Raw genomic sequence first — 23,651 nt, forward strand, 5'->3', positions numbered from 1 at the left:
TATATCCTAAGTGTTGACATCAGAGCGGAACTTACAACGAAGGAAGTTATCCACTACAGCTAACTTTGTCAGCACAAACCTGAGTAGGCCAGTCCTCCATCATACTGTAGTTACAGGTCGGGCAGGCGGCTCCTGGGCGCGTTCCAAGCCTCGCCCCGGAGTCTGAGATATGTAGGATACAGCGGCACCAGTCAGCAGATCCACCCCGGACACAGCCCTGTCGTGAGCTTAGAATGATAAGGTTCTATCTCCGTTTAGGGTAGTTCAGAGATATCGAGCGTCAAAGTGAAAAAACTTTGACGCTCGAACTTTATCGAGCGTGAAAAAACCTTTGTATTTGATTAATTTCTAACTAAAAAATGTCAACATTTTAAAAATAACATGACACAGGCATTAATAAACACCTAATGGATCAGATTATGTAAAAAAACTACATTTTGACCAAAAATGGAGATAGAACCTTATAATTCTAACGTCACGATGTGGGACAGGGGAGGCTGGCGGAGGTAGAAATCAGAGGATGTGCATCACAAAGAGCCTCCGTCTTCTGATTTCCAACTCTGCCAGCCTCCCCGTGGAGTGGAACCAGCCCACTTGTCTGTGCAGAGCAGAGCAGTAAGGGGTGGGGGGGGTGTATCGCTGGAGGATACCCAGCAGAGGGGGGTCGGTGGGGGGTGGGGGGTTAAGCCCCTGGGGATCAGTGGGTGAGAGGTAAGGGGTTAGTGGGGGTCTTCTTCAGCTTGGTTGACTCTGAACTGTAGTTAAGCTGCTGAGGAGGGGGTGGGGGGGGGGGTGGTGGCCCAGAGAGCCTGTATCAGCGGAGGAGATTTGTCTGTTTGTTCTGCTGGCCTGTGGGGCTCTTCAGCTGCTTGTTGTGATCGGAGCTCCTTGGCACGTCCACAAGGCTGGGCCTCGTCCCCCCAGCCACGGTGGGCTTTGTTGGAGAAGGCGGTGGGCAGCCAGCAGCCTCAGAACCATGCCAGAAACACTGATGTGTTGGAGTTTGAGTCAGTCAGTGTAACTGGCTGCTCGATCCCCCGAGGTCGCAGGGCGAGCTAGGCCAGCCTTATCTCCTACAGGACTCTGACTCCTACAATACTCTGTGTCTCTCCTACAAGACTGTGACTCTGCATAAAAAGCCACAGCTGTGAAGTTGTGTTTGAGGAAATAAATGTCCTCTGCTGGCCAGGCATGAGTCATGAATCATGCCTAGCTAAAGAAATTGACCAGAGATGTATCTTTGTCCAATTTGCGGCTCTAAGTCAGTGTGAACCCTGTGAACCCCCTCTGCATGTTCTGGCGGTAGGGAGCATGACACTAAGCCGGGTCGACTCCCAGCTATCTGAGGGCTTGACTGGTTGAGATGGACGACCAGACGCTGTCAGGCTCCTTATCTGTCAGGTTACCGGACCGCTGACATCACGTACACTTACGGTAACTCCGACCATCTGTCTCTCCTGTCCTCTGGTGCCCTGGGCTCGGCGCTAAGTCACATAGCTTATAGCCCACTCACAAAAATAGCCTCACACACACACACACACACACACACACACACACACACAGCATCTTACATCTTACATCTTACATGTTCTCCCTCTCAGTCACACAGCGACAGAGGAGAGATTGGGCTACATGAGGACAGCGTAACAGTGCCAGGTTGAAGATGATACCAGTCAAACCGACGGCGTGTCTGAGGTTCTCCTCTATGTGGGAGGACGTCTGGTCTCACAAGTCTTTCCTCCTCCTCTTGTGCACGCACACAGGCTCCACGCTCCTGATGCTGGCCACCTGCGACGGCTTGACCCGGGCCAGGCGAGTGCAGCAGCTGTCCGCCTCTCCCACCTCTCCTCCCTTCCCCCTGGGCCTGAAGCAGAGCCGTGACCAGGCCCTGGCCCGGGGCGTGGAGATGGACCTGGAGGAGCACCCGGAGCTGGACCCAGACAGCCCGAGGGGGGCAGGCGGGCCGGAGGCGGACTCGTCCCAGGAGTCCGGCTCTTACAGCGAGGACGCGGACGACAACAAGCCGCTGCAGACCACCCGCCTCTGGGTCGACAAGGACAACAACAATAACAACAACAACGACACTGGGTTGGACAGGGACACGCTGACAGGTAGGTGGGTGTGGTTAAACCTGACAGGTCGGTAGGTGTGGTTAAACCTGACAGGTAGGTAGGTGTGGTTAAACCTGACAGGTAGGTAGGTGTGGTTATATCTGACAGGTAGGTAGGTGTGGTTAAACCTGACAGGTAGGTGGGTGTGGTTAAACCTGACAGGTAGGTAGGTGTGGTTAAACCTGACAGGTAGGTGGGTGTGGTTATATCTGACAGGTAGGTGGGTGTGGTTATATCTGACAGGTAGGTAGGTGTGGTTAAACCTGACAGGTAGGTAGGTGTGGTTAAACCTGACAGGTAGGTAGGTGTGGTTAAACCTGACAGAACAGGATAGGACAGTGTTAGGGCTTTCACACCGCCAAGGAACCCTTCTGGTTCGCATTCCCGAAACCTAGTCTGGAAAGTAAAAGCGTACTGAAACACTTGTTTCCAACGTGGTCCTCGTTGGTAGAGAAGAACATCAAAGACAAGAACATACAAAAACAATACACTAAGAAACATACAAAGAGCATACAATACACAAGAACTTGCAAGATACAATCAGAATACAGTTGGTCATTCTTTACACAAAAGTGCTGCGTATCAGTGTGTTTGTGTATGGGTACGTGTGTGTCTATGTGTGTGCGTGTAAGTGTGTAAGGTGACTTGACTGCTCAGGTAAGCTGGTGCTGTCCCATTTATGACCCTGAACAAGTTTCAGCTTGAGCTGTTAAACGCGCTGTTCTACTGGAAACATGTTGACTGCTCTAAATTCCGGTACCCCAATATGGGTTCTGGAGGGAGCGTTCAACATGTAACGGATTATGTTATTTTGCATTACCTTTAACTTGTGTTTTAGCTTGGCTGACAGACCACTAAACCAGGCTGAACATGCGTAGTCGACATGACACTGTATGAGTGCAGACACAAGCAACCTTTTGATTATTCTGTTATACTCCCTAGTTTTCCGGTACAGAAACGTTAGCTTGTTAGCTCTCTTTGCAAGAACTCTTTCTGCAATTAAGACACCTGATTAGATAGATACGTAGATTAGATAGATTGGTCCGGTGTTAATCCGAGATAAGTAACACTTATCTGGACTCAATGACATCTCCTGCACAAGTTACTCTGATTCTATCAACCTTTTTTAGTTTTGATTTGACCCAAATAAAATAGATTCGGTTTTACCAAGATGTAATAACAGTTTATTGTCAATGAACCACTCCCTTACCAATGCAAGTTCCCAGCTTAAGGCTTCTATCCCCTTCTATCCCCTTTGGGTCCTTCCCTGACACCAGGAGAACTGAATCATCTGCATATAGCAAACGTTTGCACCCTACAACTGCCAGCATGTCCTGCTGTCCTCTGGTTTGCATAGGAATCAATGACAGACTGTATGGATCAGGTTGTCATTACAAATTGAGCGGTTGATTTCTATGCAAATCAGAGACCCTATAAAAACAAAGATATTAATTCCAAAATGACATGAACTATTGTTCTTGCATTAAGATGGACTCAATTCAACTTATTGAGTCATTTGTGGATGACATTTTTGCATTTTAGCATATTTTAAGTGTGTCATAACAAGAGGTCTGAATACTTCTTGTATTTCAATTTTAATACATTTACTGAAATTTCTAAAAACATGTTTTCACTCTGTGGTATTGTGTGTGGATTTATGGCAATTCTTTTAATTTAATCAATTGAAAATTGTCTATAACACAACAAAATGGGGGAAAAGTGAAGCGGTCTGAATACTTTCTGAATACTTTCCGAACACACTGTATATACACACACACACACACACACACACACACACACACACACACACACACACACACACATAAATAAATAAAGATACACACACAGTATAACACTCACTAGCTGCTGCCAATATGGTCCCCTGATGCCAATACTGAATAATGTCCAGTTGGCTTGTTGATAAGAGTTAGTTCTACTGAGAGAGAACCATTATGGGATGCTATTTTGCTCTCTATAGTTGCCATGGATAAGAGACAGCACGTCATGTGGTGCAGGTTGCTGAAATGTCTAAAATGGCAGCGTTGTACAGTGGATCCAGACGCTCATGTTCCAGTGTTTAAATGTTATTTTTAGCCTAGAACAGAAACCAACCAATGCCCATAGCACGTCTATGTGGCTTCATTATTCTATGAGTACTACTATATGATAGGCGCTATTATTATATTACAGAGTATTGTTATACACTGTCTCCAGACACATGCTAGGGGAGGCTGGTGGAGGTAGAAATCGAAGGACAGGCTCATTGTAATGCATGGAATGTATTGAGGAATGGATGGTTAGATACTGTATGTGTTTAATAGATAATAGATATGTGTTTGATACCATTCCTCATTCCGTTCCAAGCATTACAATGAGCCCGTCCTCCGATTCCTACCTCCACCAGCCTCCCCATGCTCTACACGCATACTGTAAAAGCTAATGTTATTTTTAGGCAGGCTGAGTAGCGCTGTGAGGTGAGCTGGACTGGGCTGTGGCCACTGCAGCATCCTGCGTGGATCCGTGTCCCCGGCCCGTCTGGTTCCTGCATTATGCAGGCGGGACCAGGGGATATCTTACAGCGCAGAGGCGTGGGGACCAATGGGACGCCACGCTGGATGTTTCTGAAGGAGTCAGCTTACTTTGAGACTGGAGCCAAACCAGCACTTTTATCTCAGATAGGGAGGGAGGGGGGGCAGGGGGGGGGGAGTCAGAGAGAGAGAGAGAGAGAGAGAGAGAGAGAGAGAGAGAGAGAGAGAGAGAGAGAGAGAGAGAGACAGAGAGAGAGTGAGAGAGAGAGAGAGACAGAGAGTGAGAGAGACAGAGAGAGAGTGAGAGAGAGTGAGAGAGACAGAGTGAGAGAGAGAGAGAGAGAGAGAGACAGAGAGAGAGTGAGAGAGAGAGAGACAGAGAGTGAGAGAGACAGAGAGAGAGTGAGAGAGACAGAGTGAGAGACAGAGTGAGAGAGAGAGTGACAGAGACAGAGAGAGTGAGAGAGAGTGAGAGAGACAGAGAGAGAGAGAGAGAGAGAGAGACAGAGAGAGAGAGAGAGAGAGAGAGTGAGAGAGACAGAGAGAGAGTGAGAGAGACAGAGTGAGAGAGAGAGTGAGAGAGACAGAGTGAGAGAGAGAGTGACAGAGACAGAGAGAGAGTGAGAGAGAGTGAGAGAGACAGAGAGAGAGAGAGAGAGTGAGAGAGAGAGTGAGAGAGAGAGACAGAGAGTGAGAGAGAGAGAGAGACAGAGAGAGAGAGAGAGAGAGAGAGAGAGAGTATTGTGATGCTAGTAGGAGTGTTGTTATTCAGTGTCAGCTCAGCTGTCCTCATTTATAATGTCCAGTGTTAGTTTCCTGGCAGAGGCAACCAGATTCAGATTAAACATTTCGTGCTTACATTTGTGGTGAAATGACAGGAAAGGATTTTTTCTGGCATGCCTTCCAAATTATTTGTTGGCATGGAGGTGGCGTCTAATGGTAGTTCTGGGGACATGGTGACCCCAAGATTCTAATCTCCTTTGTAAGTCTCCAACAGTGATCAAATGTTCTTGCCTCTCTTACCATCCTCCTCACTGTGCGTGGGGGCAAAATAAACATTGTTCCTCTTCCAGGCAAGTTTGTAACAGTTCCAGTTGCTTTGAACTTTTAAAATGTTGCCCTAACGGTAGATATATTTACAGGTCAGTAGATATTTGTATATATAGCCATTCCCTGACTTATGAAGCTCAGCACGTTTTTTCCTCATTTGATTTGTGTGCTCTCTTATCTTTACCATTTTGATGTATGAATAAGGGAATATGGCCTCTGTGTCACCTCATATTTACCCCCCAGTGAAACAGGAAGTAATGGATTACTGCTTGAAAGTTCCTAACAGCCCCAGATAGGCCTGACATAACAACCATGTCACAATTTAACTGCTAGGGTCCTAACAAAAAACGAAGAAGTTTGAACACATTACACCAATCCTGAGATCTCTACACTGGCTACCAGACTCTCAGAGAACTTCATTCAAAGTACTCCTAATTGCATACAAATCACACAATGGTCTTGGACCAAAATACATATCAGATCTCCTCCCACCCTATATTCCAGAGAGGCCCCTAAGGTCAGCTGAGACTAATCAGCTAATCATTTCAAGTGAAAACAAAACACGGTGCAGCAGCTTTCAGTCACTCTGCCGCATGCTCCTGGAACAAACTCCCTGAAGAAATCAAACAGGCCCAAACCCTAAAAATATTTAAATCTAAGCTAAAAACCTTCATGTTTTGCAGCAGTTATGATTAAACACTAACACTTCTATCTATGTATTTTATCCATTAACTACACCGTATTGGGCAGGATAGCTGTTGAATATAGATGCAGTATCTGCAATCTCGCGCCGTATCAGGAAGGATGGAGGTTGAATACAGATGCAGTATTAATCAAAACATATCAAGGTCGGAGCTGACATCTTGAAATATTCATACGTGCAGCCACTACAGTATGATAATCTGCAACCTTAATAATTAATAATGGCTAATTTACCAAAAGGTTACATTTTATACAGTATATGCGTGTGTGCATGCGTGTGTGCGTGTGTGTGACTGGCCTCTACAAAGTGGGGTTGAATACTACTAGTCTTAACAGCACAAGGCCTGACTGACTGGTGTTGCTGTTGTTCCTTCTTCTAGCATCATAACTGCCAGTGGCCCCTGGTCCTAGCAGAGACTAGCCCCTGGTCCTAGCAGAGACTAGCCCCTGGTCCTAGCAGAGATGACCATTTCTTGCGATGACTGATGGATAGATGATTCACTTAGACACACATATATATATATAAAATATATATATTTTAACACCAGAAGCCCTGTGTCATTACTGACCAAAGTATAAACAGTGTAACCACTGATTTCGACCAGTATCCTGCAGAACATAATGCACTGCTTTTGTTTAGTCAGGACTTACAAATCAGCAGAAAAACCTTGTAGTTTGAACAGTACCTTCGTTAGATAGTAAGTAAGTAAGTACAATTTATTTATAGAGCACCTTTCGCAGACCAAGGATCACAAAGTGCTTTACATAACAAGGAAAAAAAACACAATAAAACATAATACAAGAGCGAAAGCCACAGCAGGTTAAAACAGGCAAAACAAGTGAAAATAAAAACAAGTAACAGACAACAGGTGTACAACAGCATCAGCAAGACACAGAAAGACAAGCCCCTGGGGCTATCCAAAAGCCTGTCTAAACAAAACAGTCTTTAGCTGTTTTTTAAAAGCCTTGACTGAGCCAGCCAGATAGAATACTGATACCAATATTGTGGACATCCAGAGAAGCGCTTCGGGTCGTTGTGAATGATTACAAGTGATCGATCAGTCTTCTAAGCATTTATTTATTCCTCAGAAGCTACAGCATCCACATAATTCAGTTTCCTCTTCTGATGCATATCCAGACAGTGTCTCACGTTGGTTTCTAAGGGGAGTTTGGTATGTTTCTCTCTCAGACTACAGTCCCATCCAGCCCCAGACCTCCGCCTCTCCCATGGAGGAGCCCTCTGAGGCCAACCGCTCCTCCTCCGCCTCTCTCTTCACCGCCGAGGTGGACGCCCTGGAGCGGGAGCTGTGGGAGATGGAGGGAGCGTCGGGGGGCTACGCCCTCCCTTCCACGGCCGCCCCGCCCCTGACCCCCACCGCGGCCACCACAGACTCTCTCTACGGCCTCGTTCAACACCCGGGACGGGCCTCCACCTCTGACCCCGCGTACCCGGTCGAGGCGGAGGAGGAGGAAGAGGAGGAGGAGGGTCACACACACCCTGACGATTTCACCCAGAGTCCCACGGCGCCAGAGGCGGGCGCGGTCCCCAGCGTCGGGCCCCTCCAGCCGGACCGCTCCCGTGCGGACGTGGGCGATGAAGATCTGTCGTTCGAGGACGAGGAAGACGAGGAGGAGGTGGTGGAGTCAGAATCCGACGGGGAAGACGGGATACGGGTGGAGGAGGAGGGGGAGGAAGAGGGGGAGGGGGACATGGACCGGGCTGTGGTGCACCACCACCACACCCCCCTGACCACGGTCCCCTCCCCGTCCCCCGCCCCGGACCCCACCGTAGGCTTCACGGAGGACACCTGGGACCGTCTGGACGCGGACGACCTGCTCACCCAGGGGGGGGAGGCGGAGGTCCAGCATGGGGGCGCCGAGATGCTTTCTGAGGCAGAGCTCCATGGGCTGCACCTGTCCGGGGAGGTCCAGCAGGTACTGAGGCTGGGGGAGGTAGAACACCAGGGGAGGCTGGTGGAGTTAGAACACCAGGGGAGGCTGGGGGAGGTAGAACACCAGGGGAGGCTGGGGGAGGTAGAACACTAGGAGAGGCTGGTGGAGGTAGAACACCAGGGGAGGCTGGTGGAGGTAGAACACCAGGGGAGGCTAGTGGAGGTAGAACACCAGGGGAGGCTGGTGGAGGTAGAACACCAGGGGAGGCTGGGGGAGGTAGAACACCAGGGGAGGCTGGGGGAGGTAGAACACCAGGGGAGGCTGGGGGAGGTAGAACACCAGGGGAGGCTGGGGGAGGTAGAACACCTGGGGAGGCTGGTGGAGGTGGACATCGGAGGACAGGCTCATTGTAATGCAACGGAATATGGAATGGTATCAATGAAAAACAATCCTAACTTACATGTTTGATTCCGTTTCATTCATAACAATGAGCCCGTCCTCCGATTTCTACCTCCTCCAAGGTAGTATTACTGCTCCCAATTCTTTCATTATTTCAGTTGTATGGTTGGTTACAGATTCCTTTAATCGTATGATGTATGAGTCTATTTAGGATACTGGTTTTCAGCATACATACTTAAGCTGACTTCCAAATAGACCTTGTTACTGTCCACCAGGCTCCCCTGTAATAGTGGATCTAAGCAATACTCTAATACTAATATGAGTAGAAGACTAATGTAGCTGATACTGTTGCTAACGTTACCGTCCTGTCCCTCCGTTGACCAGGTGATCTGCGTGGACTGGAGCGACCTGGCCGGGAAGGGTTACGTCATCCTCAACATGTCAGAGAACCTGGACTGTGTGAGTACGAGCGACCCACGCGCGACACTTAAAGCTGCTCTCCGTAAGGCGGATTTGGCGAGCCCACCGCTGGGTTTACAAAATGTGTTTACGGGGAGAGCAGCTTTACACCGTTTGACTCAGCAGGAATGGTGTGTGATGCACTCCTCTGATTAGGCATGGATGAGACGAAACAGGCTTGTTCGGTTGAATTAATGAATGAATGAATGAATGAATGAATGAATGAATGAACGAATGAACGAATGAATGAATGAATGAATGAATGAATGAATGAAGGAATGAACGAACGAATGAATGAATGAATGAATGAATGAATGAATCTTTATTTCGAACATGATTTAAAATAATAATAATAAATAACAAATAACTAATATGTAGAGTACAGTCCTATCAATTGTTCGAAAAGGAGTAGGAAGAAGCCTAGGCTTATCCTGTCCTCCTCCTGCTGCGAGTTTTGATAAAGGTATCGTTTGGTAGGGCAGTACATTTACATTTACATTTTGGGCATTTAGCAGACGCCTTATCCCAAAGCAACTTACAATCGATACATTTGACTAAGCAAGTGAATCATCAATCCACCAGTCGTATCAGGAAGAGTAATCTAGCTCAGACCAGGGGCCTAAAAGGCAAGGTTTATTTATTTATTTATTTATTTATTTTTATATAGACATTGGAGAACAGAGAGACAGTACAAGGGGGGCAGTAGAAGTCATAGGCAACAGAGTAAAGGGGAAAGCGGGTGTCTCAGGAGACGCAGTGCTGGGGGGTGGTGGATGTCTCAGGAGGAGCAGTTAAGGTGTAACCTGAAGAGATGGGTCTTCAGTCTCCGACGGAAGATGGGTAGTGACTCTGCAGAAATTCAGCCGAGCTCAGAACTTTGCGTCTTTTACTCTAGCATGGTGTCGCCGGAAGCCCCAGAAGATATCCATTTGAATCTAGGACTTGTCTTAACATCTGAATCTAGGACAGTGGCCCTGTGGACAATTGTTATCAGCAGACAGCTTAATCACTCCTCTTCCTCTTCCCTCCTTCCACTCCTCTCTCATCTCTCTCTCTTTCTCCCTCTCCCCTCTCCCTCCCCTCCTTCAGTCTCTGTCTGGCAGCCCTGCAGACAGCCATGCCCCAGATAGCCAATCAGACAGCTGTGCCCCAGCTCGTCAATCAGACAGCCCTCCAACTAGCTAGCCAATCAGACAGCCAATCAGACAACTGTGTCCTAGCTAAAGACAGTCAATCGAACAACTGTGTCCTAGCTAACTAACCAAACAGACAGCACTCAGTTGTGTCCCTGTGTGACATGGTTTAATCACAACACCCTAAAATGCCCCCCCCCACAACCCCTGAGAGTCCTCCGTCGCCAAGGAAACAGCACAAAGCCGTGGCAATTATCCTCAATGTGACCTTTTCTGTTGTCACGCCAACAGCTGTGGAGTAATCACACGTCTCCAGCCAGCCAGGGAGAGACTGTTCTAGTTCCTCCGACATAATGTTGCTTACTGTTCGAGGCTGAGTGAACAGATTACTGGCAACGTTCTTTATTTATTTAACCCAAAAAAAACAATCCCATACAGGCAGTGTTGTTGTGTTGTGTTTCCTCTCCTTCCTCTGCTCTAAGATGAATGTGCTGTGGGTTTATGAAAACTAGTTGAGGGGAAATTGATGTCGCATGCAGGCTGATTTGGATGATGTGACTACGGACTATACATATTAATATGAATTGCGGGAACCCACTTAACCCGGAGCTGTTCACCCATCGGGACCAGGGGTACTCCTGTTGCAGGTGGCCAGCGCGAGGGGTGGGGGGGGGCGGTCCTGGGGAGGAAGCAGTCGTTTCCATTGTATTAACAGGTTTACATGAGACAATGGTATGGGCTTACGTCTCCCGGGCCTCCTTACTTTAGAATGTACTTCCCCCTCCCGGGCCGGTGCCATTTGGCTAAAAACGTACATTCATCGGTGGGGATCAATACCACAACCCACTCACCGGGCTGGAAGAGGCGTACCTGGGCGCCTCTGTTATAGACCCGGGCCTGGGCTCGCTGGGCTTGTTCCATGCGCTTCCGCACTAGGGGCCAGATCCTCCCCATTCTCTCTCTCATTTGCTCGACGTGGTCGATGATGGTTCGGTGGGGGGAGGGTTGGCTCTCCCAGGCCTCCCGGGCGATGTCCAGTAGCCCCCTCGGCCGGTGTCCGTAGAGCAGCTGGAAGGGGGAGAAGCCCATGGAGGACTGGGGTACCTCTCGGACGGCAAAGAGAACGTGGGGTCGCACAGAGTCACCCCGAGTGTGGGGTAGTCGGCAGCTTCCCTGCTGGGCAGATCCTGGCGGGCCCGTTGTGCCGTCCCTGTGAGGAAGGGGGCTAGGATGTGAAACCCATCGGTCAGGTGGCCACTCTTGGCACTCTGCGGTTCTCTGGAATACCTGGATGTAGGCTTGGACGTCGTCTCCAGGCCCCAGCTTGGTCAGCCAGCGGGTTGGCGCTGGCTCAGGTCGGCTGGGTGCCAGGCGGACAGAGAGGTGGGACATGGCGTCCTGGAGCTTCACCAGGCTCTGGGCCTGCTGGGTCTGGGCATGGATAAGGAGGGAGACGGGGTCGGTCATCCCCTTGGCAGGAGAGGGTTGTAGAAAAAACTTCTCTACCCTGGTGTGTGTGACTGTTCTGACTGACTGTTGCTCTACCCTGGTGTGTTCTAAATGACTGTTCTCTTCCCCGGTGTGTTGTGACTGTTTTGACTCACTGTTTCTCTGCCCTGGTGTGTTGTGACTGTTTTGACTCGCTGTTCCTCTGCCCTGATGTGTTGACTGACCGTCCTGCAGGATGAGTTCCGGGTGGAGAGCGGGGACCGTCTGCTGGAGCTGCTGGAGCAGGCCTTCTCCAGGAAGATGAACAGTCCCCAGGGGTCCTGGCTCGTCTCCCTCAGCAAGCCCACCCGACACGACCGCCAGCTGCTCATGACCCTGGCCAGCGAACATGGTAGGACCCTGACCCTGACTCTGACCCTGCCACTGACACTGACCCTAACTCTGACCCTGACCCTGACCCTGACTCTGACCCTGACCCTAACTCTGACCCTAACCCTAGCCCTGACCCTAACCTTAACTCTGACCCTGATCCTAACTCTGACCCTAAATCTGACCCTAACTCTGACCCTAACCCTAACTCTGACCCTAACTCTGACCTTGACCCTAACCCTAACTCTGACCCTAACCCTAGCCCTAACTCTGACCCTAGCCCTGACCTTGACCCCCCCGTTACCACCAACACAAACCACCAACACGCCTGTGTTTAGACTTAAGAAAATAAATTAGAAAAATAGAGCCCATAGTTGTTTAATTGTATTTGGTGTATTCTGTTTCATCTTCTAGGAGTGATCGCCACCAAGGACCTGCTGACCATGCTGGGGGAGATAAGGAGAGGCTTACACGAGGTGGGTTTTCCTCCGCAGAATTTTTAACCATTTATGGACTTCAAACGGTTATAGTGTGTCCTGTGTGTTTGTGTGTGAGTCCTGTGTGTGGTTGTGTTTGTGTGTGTGTTTATGTGTGTGTGTCCTATACGTGGTTGTGTGTGTCCTATACGTGGTAGTGTTTGTGTGGTTCCCAGGTAGACATGAACTCAGCTCTGAAAGCTCGGTCCCACGAACATGTGATGTCTTTGCTCTTCATTGGTGGGTTTAGCTGTCCGTCAACTGACGCCTGTCAGTCACCTGACTCCGCTTAGAGTGCCTTGTCTGAACCTCCGGAGACCTCAATCCTGCAAGAACCTGATTGGCGGTGTGAGTGTGTGGTGTCCGGACCAGGGTCCAGAACTAGTGTCATCTATCGGGGTCTGTTTGAGTGGTTGTGTGTGTGTGTGTGTGTGTGTGTGTGTGTGTGTGTGTGTGTGTCGCCCGCAGGTTGGAGTCCAGAACTACACCAGCGCCACCAGCTGTCACGCCCGGCCCAGCCAGCACCGGAGCGACTACGGGAAGCTGTTCGTGGTCCTGGTGATCATCGGTTCCGTGTGCATGGTCATCATCACCTCGGGCCTGGTCTACATCTGCTGGCAGAAGCGCCTGCCCAAGATGAAGACCATGGTGAGCAGCACAGCTTCGTTAGGACCCTGGGAGAGACGTGGGGGGCTGCAGCTCACTAGGCTGAAGTGGCTTCCTCTCCTGGTCTCCTCTCCTGGTCTCCTCTCCCTGTCTCCTCTCCTGGTCTCCTCTCCTGGTCTCCTCTCCCTGTCTCCTCTCCAGGTCTCCTCTCCTGGTCTCCTCTCCTTGTCTCCTTTCTTCATTAGGTGGAAGCCTAGAGATGCATGTTTGTTCTTCCACCTGTTTTCAGTGTAGATGAAGGAGAGGTGACAAGGAGAGTTGACAAGGAAAGGAAGCTACTTTAGTCTGTCTGTCTGTCTGTCTGTCTGTCTGTGTGTCTGGATGTATCCAACTGGTACATTTTATGATCACTATAGTATTGTATGATGAAGTATAGTGTGTGATCATAGTCATAGTACTGCTGTTGCTTACATACAGCAGCTTAACTACACACACACACACACACACACTTGTTCTCATCATTCCATCCCCTCAGGCACCCTAATCTCTGCTGTTCTCTCCTCTCTCAGACGCGTGGGGAAGAGCTCCATTTTGTGGAGAACGGCTGCCATGACAACCCCACCCTGGACGTGATGGGCGACGGCCCGTCGTCGGAAATGCAGGAGAAGAACCACAACACCAACGGGCTGGCGGTGCCGCCCGGCGGGGAGGGGGGGAGCAGCTGGAAGGTCCTGGTCAACAAGTCTGGCCAGGAGGAGGGGGACAGCATGGAGGAGGACACACACCTCTGATGTGGAGAGGAACAGGGGATGAGAACGGAGGAGAGGAACAGTCAGAGGAGGAGGAGGAGGAGGAGGAGGAGGGGGAGACAAAGACTCATGACAAAGCAGCGTGTGTGTGGAGGCGGCGGAGGTGGAGGCGGAGGCACGCATACACACCGTCATCGTCTGGCGTAACGGTAACCCATTACATGTCAGAATAAACGCTTGTCTCAGCTAGCTAGAGAGGTTGTATGACCGTAAGGCTTGAATGTTGTGAGGATTATGGACGATGGGACTTGATACTTTGCTTTCCCGTTTTTGGCAATCGAGCATGGTTCATCACCGCAGCAGTAGTTTCTAACATGAACTCTCCTGAATGTTAAAACATGGAATCAGAGAAACGGAAAGGAACACGTGGATATGCCTGTCTTAAGCTTCCTGATACAGATATTCCGTTTATTGAAGTTAGAATCTTGTATTTATCCTGTTAGTTGAATGCCTGTGTGCTTTTCTTTGTTAGTGAGGGTTGGAATGGCTATCTCTCTCTGATCAGCCCTCACGTACAGTTGTATTACAGTATGTATCTTAAGCAGCGCAAAAACAACGCTTTGGGCTGTTTGAAATTCAAGCCAACAGTAAATATGAATGTCATTTGAAAGTTGCGCTGCTCTTATAGGCTCCTGCTCTGAGGCAAATTAAACCGTGTCGTCGATATTCTGTGAACATGTATACCTTATAATACCATGGGTGAACTCGTTTGACTGACAGTGTTACGTACCACGGCATCAAAATGGTCGCTTTTTTTGATCGCACAGCCTTTTGTATCAGAGGGCTGCAGGCAGGCGTGCTGGCTGCCCTTACCTTCAGTGTCACTGTGCTTGTTGTAATCGCTTACTCAGTTGTCATCGCTCAAACCGTTCTGTGTGGAAAAACAGCATCCCAACGATAGAACATTTAACATGGAGTGACGCTCCTTGTAGCCTATATCCTCCTCCTGGTGGATTTGACACAACGTGACAAGCAAACAGCTACAGTATGACGTCCCCCCATACAGGCTGAGTTCAGGGGAGGCTGGTGGAGGTAGAAATCGGAGGACAGGCTCATTGTAATGCATGGAACAAAATGAGGAACGGTATCTGTGTTTGATATCGTTCCTAATTCCGTTTCATGCATTACAATGAGCCTGTACCGGATTTTTGCCTCCACTAGCCTCCCCTGGTGTTCCTGCTTAGACTAATCCTATGCTGTTAGACCCATGTAGGTAGGGGAGTGTAGGGCACACTTCAGGGTGGAGAATTGGGACGCTGTCTGTGTGTGTGGGAGCTCAGTGTCCTGTCCTTGGCCTGGTGAGATCCACTGTCACAGTGTATAACTGTCACCCCAGATCAGCTGCTTTAGTACAGTCACATACAGCCCTCTAGCGAACTGTCACCCAAAGGTTTACATAACGGATATTTATTTAATAATATTAAGACGTTTACATGGTATTATATATTGCAATGTTTTTTTATAACTGATCTTTATTTATTATTTTGTGTTAAAATTATGTTGGGTGATTTTCTTTCTGTGTCCATCAACTTGTGCTTACTGTTTTGTTATCTGTGTAATGTAAGATAATGGAAAATAAATGTTTGCGAAATGTGTTAGTGTGTCCCTTTCCATGTTTGTATCATATGTGACATAGTCACATGGTGAAAGGGGTAACAAGTTGGCAGCTGATTTCATGTTCAGACTTTTATTTTGAACAATTTAAATACACTGAACAAAAATATAAACGCAACACTTTTTTTTGCTCCAATGTTTCACAAGTTGAAATCAAATACCTAAGACTTTTTCTATGTACACAAAAGGGATCTCTCAAATTGTGTTCTCAAATTTGTTTAAATCTGTGTTAGTCAGCACTTCTCTGCCGAGATAATCCATCCACCTGACAGGTGTGGCATATCCAGATGCTGATTAGACAGCACGATTATTGCACAGATGTGCCTTAGGCTGGTCACAATAAAAGGCCACTCTAAAATGTGCAGTTTTATCACACAGCACAATGCCACAGATGTCGCAAGTTTTGAGGGAGCGTGCAATTGGCATGCTGACTCCAGGAATGTCCACCAGAGAGCTGTTGCCGGTGAATTGAATGTTCATTTCTCTCCCATAAGCCTGTTCCAAAGTCGTTTCCAATTATCGGAAAACGCCTTTAGAGACGGCTTATGGTAGAGAAATTAACATTCAATTCACCAACCGCTCTGGTGGACGTTCCTGCCAATTGCACGCTCCCTCAAAACTTGCGACATCTGTGGCATTGTGCTGTGTGTTCCCCCATTCACCAGACTGTGTCACATAAGGTTTTCTGTGGCTCAGTTGGTAACAACGCAGAGGTTGTGGGCTTGATTCCCACTGGGACCATATATACTGAAAAATGTATGCACTCACTGTAATGTAAGTCACTTTGGATAAAAGTGTCAGCTAAACGACATATCATATCTATCATGAGGCATGCAGAACGGACAGTGTTGCAATAGCGCCATCTAGTGTATAGGAAGAAAAGTGGTCATCAAAGCAATGGCTCTAGGATTATTATTGTGGTAAGATCCACTTTACAGTAACAGGCACATACAGCAGGGGAGGCTGGCGGAGTTGGAAATCGGAGGACGGCCTCATTGTAAGGCATAGAATGGGTTTTGTTTGATACCAACAATAAGCCTGATTTCTACCTTCACCAGCCTCCCCTGCTGTGTATACAAAGGCCTGTAGGCAGCTTTGGCTAGCTGGCCCTCAGACCACTGACAGTACTACTGAACCAGACACACTGGTCTGTTCGCTGTGTTTATTGGCCATACATCTGTACACAACGGATGAGCAAACTGTTAAACATATGATCCTACAATCACATATGTTAGCAACAAAAAAAAAAGAAGAAATGTCTTCTACAATCCGTTGTGAAAGCACTAAAATGTGCAATCAATGCATTTCATACAGTAGATTAATACTGAGTCGATTTGCGTACAGTACATATGCAGCATCACCTACACCACAGCATGACGGACAACTGACATTCTACAATTGTGACTTTGTGTCTTTCCCCATGAAAAAACACTGCGTCGTAATATACAATCTATGTTGTTGTCAACACCATCCAAATTGAAATAAAAACATTAACACACTCAAGACCTCAAGGATTTTGAAATCACAATAAAAGAAGCATAAAATGCATACAATCATATCATCATAAATCAAATAACTTACAACAACCGCAAGAACTCACACTGATACACAGTTGTACAGCGACAATCAGAGTCATGTGTTTTTAAAATTGGCAAAGAGACACACATATCAATCAGTAAATCTAATCAAAGTAATAACTTTGCATAAATACACTATCGATCCCTCTGAAGACGGGGGAGTGGTTGTAGATCAGCGCCTTCTCCTCCTCGCCGGCGCTGGCGAACGTGTGACGGCTCTTCATGGCTACAGAACAAGAGGGGGTGGGGGGTCAGACAACACTGAACACATCTAACAGATGTCTTGCAGCACACCTATTTTAAAGTTGCCAGGCAAGCTGTAGTTGATGGAGCTGAGGCTCTGACTCCCATAGAAACAGAATGAGTAGAACAGACGAGGGAAAAACACCAGGAGACAGACTTTACCCTAGCACCTAGCGCCATCTTCCCCTTTTTTAACAAAACCAACAGTACGACCAACGTGGAACGTTGATTTGGGTGGGCCGCATCTGTTCTACTCATCCTACTTCTACGGTGACCCCTCTCTGTGCTGTGGTCACTACCCATCTTCCGTCGTAGACTGAAGACCCATCTCTTCGGGTTACACCTTAACTGCTCCTCCTGAGACATCTACTGCCCCCCAGCACTGCGTCTCCCGAAGACACCCGCTTTCCCCCTCTACTGTGTCCCTAAAAACTTCTATTGCCCCCCTTGTACTGTTTCGCCAGTGTCTAAATATAAAAAACAAAACAAAAAAACCTAGGTTTAGAACAAGGTGATAGAAGAAGGTTTTTCCTTCTATCAATGGCCCCGGGCCTGAGCTGGATTACTCTTCCTGCTACGACTGGTGGATTGATGATTCACTTGCTTAGTCAAATGTATTGATTGTAAGTCGCTTTTGGAATAAGGCGTCTGCTAAATGCCAAAAATGTAAATGTAAATGCAAATGTAAATGTAAATGGTCAGTGGTCACCTTCAGAGACGAAGAAGAGCGCTGAGTAGAAGGAGGCGCGGACGGCGGACGCGGAGTGGACCATGCCTGGCTTGTTGATCCACTCAAACGGACTCTTCTCTGGGTGCCACTGGACGGCGTAGAAGGGGTAGCGGTAGGCTAACCCAGGGAGAGGACAGGAAGGGAGGTTAGGACTTAGTGTTTCTCAACCCTCTCCTCAGGGCGCCCCAGCCACACCACATATTTGATCTGTTCCACCACCAGCTCACCTGATTCAACTAATCAAGTACAAAGCAATTATGGTTTGTACTTGATTAGTTGAATCAGGTGTGCTGGTGGTGGAACAGATCAAATGTGTGGAGCGGCTGGAGCGCCCCGAGGAGAGGGTTGAGAAACACTGACTTAGAGGACCGGTGTCACAGACAAGGCCTAGTCCTAGACTAAAAAGCATCTTAAATGGAGATTTTACATTGAATGTGTGATTTAGTCCAGGACTAGGCTTAAGTCTTGTCTGTGAAACTGGCCCATACAGTAATACTAGTGTGTGATCAGACCCAACACACTGAGAATACAATGTCTTTAAAATATTTCCTCCTCTGTGTGTCATGACGATACCAAGAGTCAGTAGATGTACGGTAGTCCTCTTGAGAGGGTGACACAAACCTGTAGGGATTTCGTACCAGGCAACAGTTCATATTCATATCCTGTAAACCTTGTGTGTGATAAACAAGATTTGGATGACCAGATCTCAGTACAGTGTGTACAATGAATGGATGCAATATGTGACTGCCAAACCCATCTTGTGACCAAATTCCTCTCGGCCATACTCACAGTTCCAACAGTTGGAAATAGAATTACAGTGTATTTATTTTTACACGTACCCTCCATGGTTGAGATGAAGTCTTTCCTGCCGTCCGTGTTGGTGGAGAGAACCCTGTAGAACCGCTTCAGCTTGGCGTTCCGGCTGTAGTTCTGGGGAGGGATGATGACATCATCGGTCATCATGACTCAGGGATAACAGATTTCACAAGGGTTCAAATTAAACAAAGTGAAAATGTTGCTATGACGACTTTTATCTCATTCTACAGGGAAAGAGCAGTGACCAAAAAGTCGTTTAGAACAACCTATTTTCCTGTATCGTGACGTTAGAATTATAAGGTTCTATCTCAATTTTGGTCAAAATTGTGTTTTTTACATAATCTGATCCATTAGGTGTTTATTAATGCCTGTGTGGTGTTATTTTTAAAATGTTGACATTTTTGAGTTAGTAATTAATAAAATACAAAGGTTCCATCTCACAAAACATAATGGAATGTAAAAACGTTGACGCTCAATATCTCTGAACTACCCTAAACAGAGATAGAACCTTATTATTCTAAGCTCACGGTATATCATTATTCTCTCTTTCTCTTCCATAATACAGCCAGCCACTAAACGAATGCACACTTAGGCCCGTGTGTGTTCAGACAGATGTCCCAGTCAGCCCGTACCTGCAGCGACAGGCTCCAGCTGTGGAAGTTGGAGGTGATGTTGTCCACAGAGAGGGAGTGCAGGAGGTCCCTGGGGAACCCCCTGAACAGACGGCTGCTCGTGGCACCTGAGGGAGGGAGGGAGGGAGGGGGAAGGTCAGCACCGTAACACGCACTGTGCAGAGGAGGGGGTTGGAATCACACTATCAAACAAACATGATCGAATGACAAGGCTAGTCTCATGACCAGGCTACAGGAGGTCACATGACCAGGGTGCAGGAGGTCACATGACCAGGCTACAGGGCGTCACATGACCAGGCTACAGGAGGTCACATGACCAGGGTGCAGGAGGTCACATGACCAGGCTACAGGGGTCACATGACCAGGCTACAGGAGGTCACATGACCAGGCTACAGGAGGTCACATGACAAAGTCACAGGAGGTCACATGACCAGGCTACAGGAAGTTACATGACCAGGCTACAGGAGGTCACATGACCAGGCTACAGGAGGTCACATGACCAGGCTGCAGGAGGTCACATGACCAGGGTGCAGGAGGTCACATGACCAGGATACAGGAGGTCACATGACAAAGCCACAGGAGGTCACATGACCAGGCTACAGGGGGTCACGTGACCAGGGTGCAGGAGGTCACATGACAAAGCCACAGGAGGTCACATGACCAGGCTACAGGGGGTCACATGACCAGGCTACAGGAAGTCACATGACCAGGCTACAGGAGGTCACATGACCAGGGTGCAGGAGGTCACATGACCAGGGTACAGGAGGTCACATGACCAGGCTGTGTGAGGCGTGTGTGAGGAGTGTGACCTGGCGTGAAGGAGAGAGGGAGGGCCACCGCCTTGGTGTCCGTCAGGGTCAGGAGGTTCTTGTTGCTGGTCAGGACGGTCATCTGCTGGAAGCCCTGGCAGGTGCCCCACACAGGGAAGTAGTCTGCCGCGTCGTTGGCCTGCAGAGAGGAGGGAGCGATCACAGTGTGTCACAAGTTCATCTGAACATGTTACTGACAAGTGTGCCTGTCCTCAATTTAGAGCAGTGGTTCTCAAACCTCTCCTCGGGGACCACCAGCCGTTCCACATATTTGATCTGTTCCACCACCAGCACACCTGATTCAACTAATCAAGTGCAAAGCAATTATGGTTTTGCTTTGAATCATTAGTGTGAACACTCTTGGCGATCATTAGGTGGAGGCGCCACATAAGCCTTTGGGGTTTTCTTGCCTCCTCCTGCACTGTTTATTTATTGTGTTCTCTGTCAACAGTGTACCTCCTAAATGTGTGCGAAATAAACAAACAAACAAACAAACAATATTGAGGTGTAGCGAGGTATATTGAGGTGTAGTGAGGTATATTGAGGTGTAGTGAGGTATGGTGAAGTACCTTGACTGCCAGGTCATAGAAGATCTTTGCCACTCTGCTGAACTGGGAGGTCTGCAGGTCCACGTCCCCTCCTGGGAGGAGGAGCCTGAAACAAGCAGACCAATCACAACATAGTCTCCACCAATCACAACATAGTCTCCACCAATCACATGTCAGCCACATAGGGGACATAAAGACGGGGAGGTCATCATTTTACTAAATTCACATACCCGTTTATTGAGTGAAATATCTTGACGTATTCTTCATCTGTGCGGTTTATCCTGGTAATAAAAAGAGAGATTGAAAAGAGAGTCGCAACGACTCTATGGTGTTCTGGGTGGGTATAGTATTAGATGGTATGGTGTTAGATGGTATGGTGGTCTATGGGTATGGTGTTAGATCAGTGGTCTTCAACCAGGGGTCAGCGACCCCTAGGGGGTCCGCAGAGGTACTGCAGGGGGTCCGCCAATTTTTGTCATAATTCACAATTATTCACCAAATTGACAATTGTTCACCAAAATAATTTGTGAGAATTAAAAAATATAACAAAAATGATATTGAGTAAAGTACAAGCATTAATAGGCAATAATACACTACTTTTGACAAAAACTATTTACATAACGTTAGCTAAAAAAACAACAACACCTGTCTAGCAAGCTAGGTGTTGGTTAAAATGGTGCAGTTCGGTCTTTGTTGTGAAATTAACGTTAATCAATAACGGGAAATTATATATTTTTATCAATCATAAACACATATAGGCTAATAACCCAGCATATAAATAATAAGGTGGAATAAAAGGTGAATTAAGTAAATATAAAAGTTATTATAGGCCTTAAAATGTGACACATTAAAAAAATATATATACATATGGGGGTCCCTGTTCTGTTTCTCGCGTCCAAGGGGTCCTTGGGCTGAACAATTCGTAATTGTAAGTCGCTTTGGATAAAAGCGTCTGCTAAATGGCAAAATTAATTTTAATTAAATAATTATAAAGGTTGAAGACCCCTGTGTTAGATGGTATGGTGTTAGATGGGTATGGTGTTCTATGGGTCTGGTGTTTCTGGGGGTCCGTACCTGACAGGAATGACCCTGGCCCCGGCCCCTTCCAGAAACTTCACGTAGGAAGCAGCGATGTAGGAGGAACCCTGAGCATGGGGGTCCCCTACAATGTTCTCCTGAGCTAGGACCCCTGAGGTGGGTTAGGGTTAACACACACACACACACACCTGAGTTAACACACCCACACACCTGGGTTAACACACACATTTGAGTAAACACACACACACCTCAGTAAACACTCACACCTAAGTAAACACACACAAATACATGACGGTCATGTTATGTGTCACACTCGCCGACCAAATATTAGGACTGGAGAGAAGGAGAGAGAATACGTATTCCCAAGTTATTGTTCTTGGGGACTTTAATAAGACCAACTTAACTCACGAACTCCCCAAATATAAACAGTTAATCAAATGCCCAACCAGGGAAGAGAATACTATGTATCATTGTTGTTAGACAAATTAACTTATTAAGTCGTTGTGGATAAAAGCGTCTGCTTAAATGACTGACAATGTAAATATAGAACCTTCTGTGTCAAATTCATCAAAGTGGAATCCAAGTGTCAATCAGATATTGCCCCCTCCCCATTTGTAGTTTTCAGTCAGATCATTTTGTGTTACATGATACTGTTGAATAACATCAACACTATCATTCTAGAGCTTATCTCAACATGCAGTGTGTGAGTGTGATTCAGCATAGATAGTAGTCCATATACTCTAGCTATTAGGGGAGGACGGGGTTGGTCGTCACATTTTTTACTGTTATTTGAATCCCTCACAAACGGTATCCTTTATAGATTCCATTTAGCTATTGACAATGCTCTACATTCTGCACTACGACTTGTCGTGTGGATGCAGATCAGTGATTTCCAAACACAGATCTAGGTGGTGTATAATTCTAGAACTGAACGTCATCTGGTGGTGTATTATAATTCTAGAACGTCTTACCGATGATGGGTCTGTAATTCAGATGAGGAGGACTACCGGCCACCGGTATTGTCTCGCAAATGCAAGCGGTGAGCACCGCAAAGACAGCCACCGGAGAACACATTCACCTCGGGTACCGCTCCAAGCATGCAGAGAAGGGAAAGGAAGGGACAGATTCAAAGGCGCTCCTGCAAGATGCGCCTCGGTGATGAATTAAAGGCAGGGAGTGATGATGTGAGGTATATGTTGTCCCCGGCTCGCCGTAGATCGCTACTGGTGTGGCTTTTTGAAAATGCGCATCAATTTTTGTCACTCAAGTGCGCAAACGTAAAGAACACAAAGATCAGACAACCACAGGGTCGTGACACATGTCGCGCCTACCCGAGCAGGAGTATTTATACCTCTGAGGTGGAACCCAGGTCGGTTTTACATGTAAATACAACACTGTGACTGTTCACTGTGACTGTTCCGAATGATTCATGAACAGTCACCGTTGATGGGCTATGGGCTATTATTTTCTTCCTTTATTGATAAACCATACATGTACATTGAGTATGGTAGGCTACATCTGCACACATCATCTAAGACAGCTTAGTGTTGCATCAGAACACTGAACAATAGACATAAGACATGTTCATACATGTTTATCTTCAGGGGAAAAAGTGCAATAGAAATGTGCAATATATATTAAAAAATATATAAATATATAA

At 47.4% G+C, this 23,651-nt stretch overlaps 2 protein-coding genes across 2 annotated transcripts; one reads left to right on the plus strand and one right to left on the minus strand.

Annotated features, from left to right (window-relative positions):
• Positions 1-1,663: 1,663 nt before the first annotated feature.
• Positions 1,664-13,966, plus strand: podxl2 (podocalyxin-like 2; the record flags this gene model as incomplete). Its single annotated transcript, XM_080545819.1, has 7 exons — positions 1,664-2,111; positions 7,581-8,326; positions 9,068-9,142; positions 11,959-12,115; positions 12,508-12,569; positions 13,038-13,217; positions 13,745-13,966. 7 exons carry the CDS (start codon positions 1,664-1,666, stop codon positions 13,964-13,966), a joined length of 1,890 nt encoding a protein of 629 aa, XP_080401945.1.
• A 3,313-nt stretch (positions 13,967-17,279) lies between these two features.
• On the minus strand, positions 17,280-23,065 carry LOC308170966 (gamma-glutamyl hydrolase; the record flags this gene model as incomplete). Its single annotated transcript, XM_080545820.1, has 9 exons — positions 17,280-17,401; positions 18,128-18,265; positions 18,988-19,078; positions 19,597-19,703; positions 20,406-20,544; positions 20,975-21,059; positions 21,184-21,234; positions 22,028-22,142; positions 22,963-23,065. 9 exons carry the CDS (start codon positions 23,063-23,065, stop codon positions 17,280-17,282), a joined length of 951 nt encoding a protein of 316 aa, XP_080401946.1.
• Between the last annotated feature and the right edge of the window lie 586 nt (positions 23,066-23,651).

Source organism: Nansenia antarctica (genome assembly GCF_963989245.1).
Source record: "Nansenia antarctica genome assembly, chromosome: 15".
NCBI classification, from domain to species: domain Eukaryota; kingdom Metazoa; phylum Chordata; class Actinopteri; order Argentiniformes; family Microstomatidae; genus Nansenia; species Nansenia antarctica.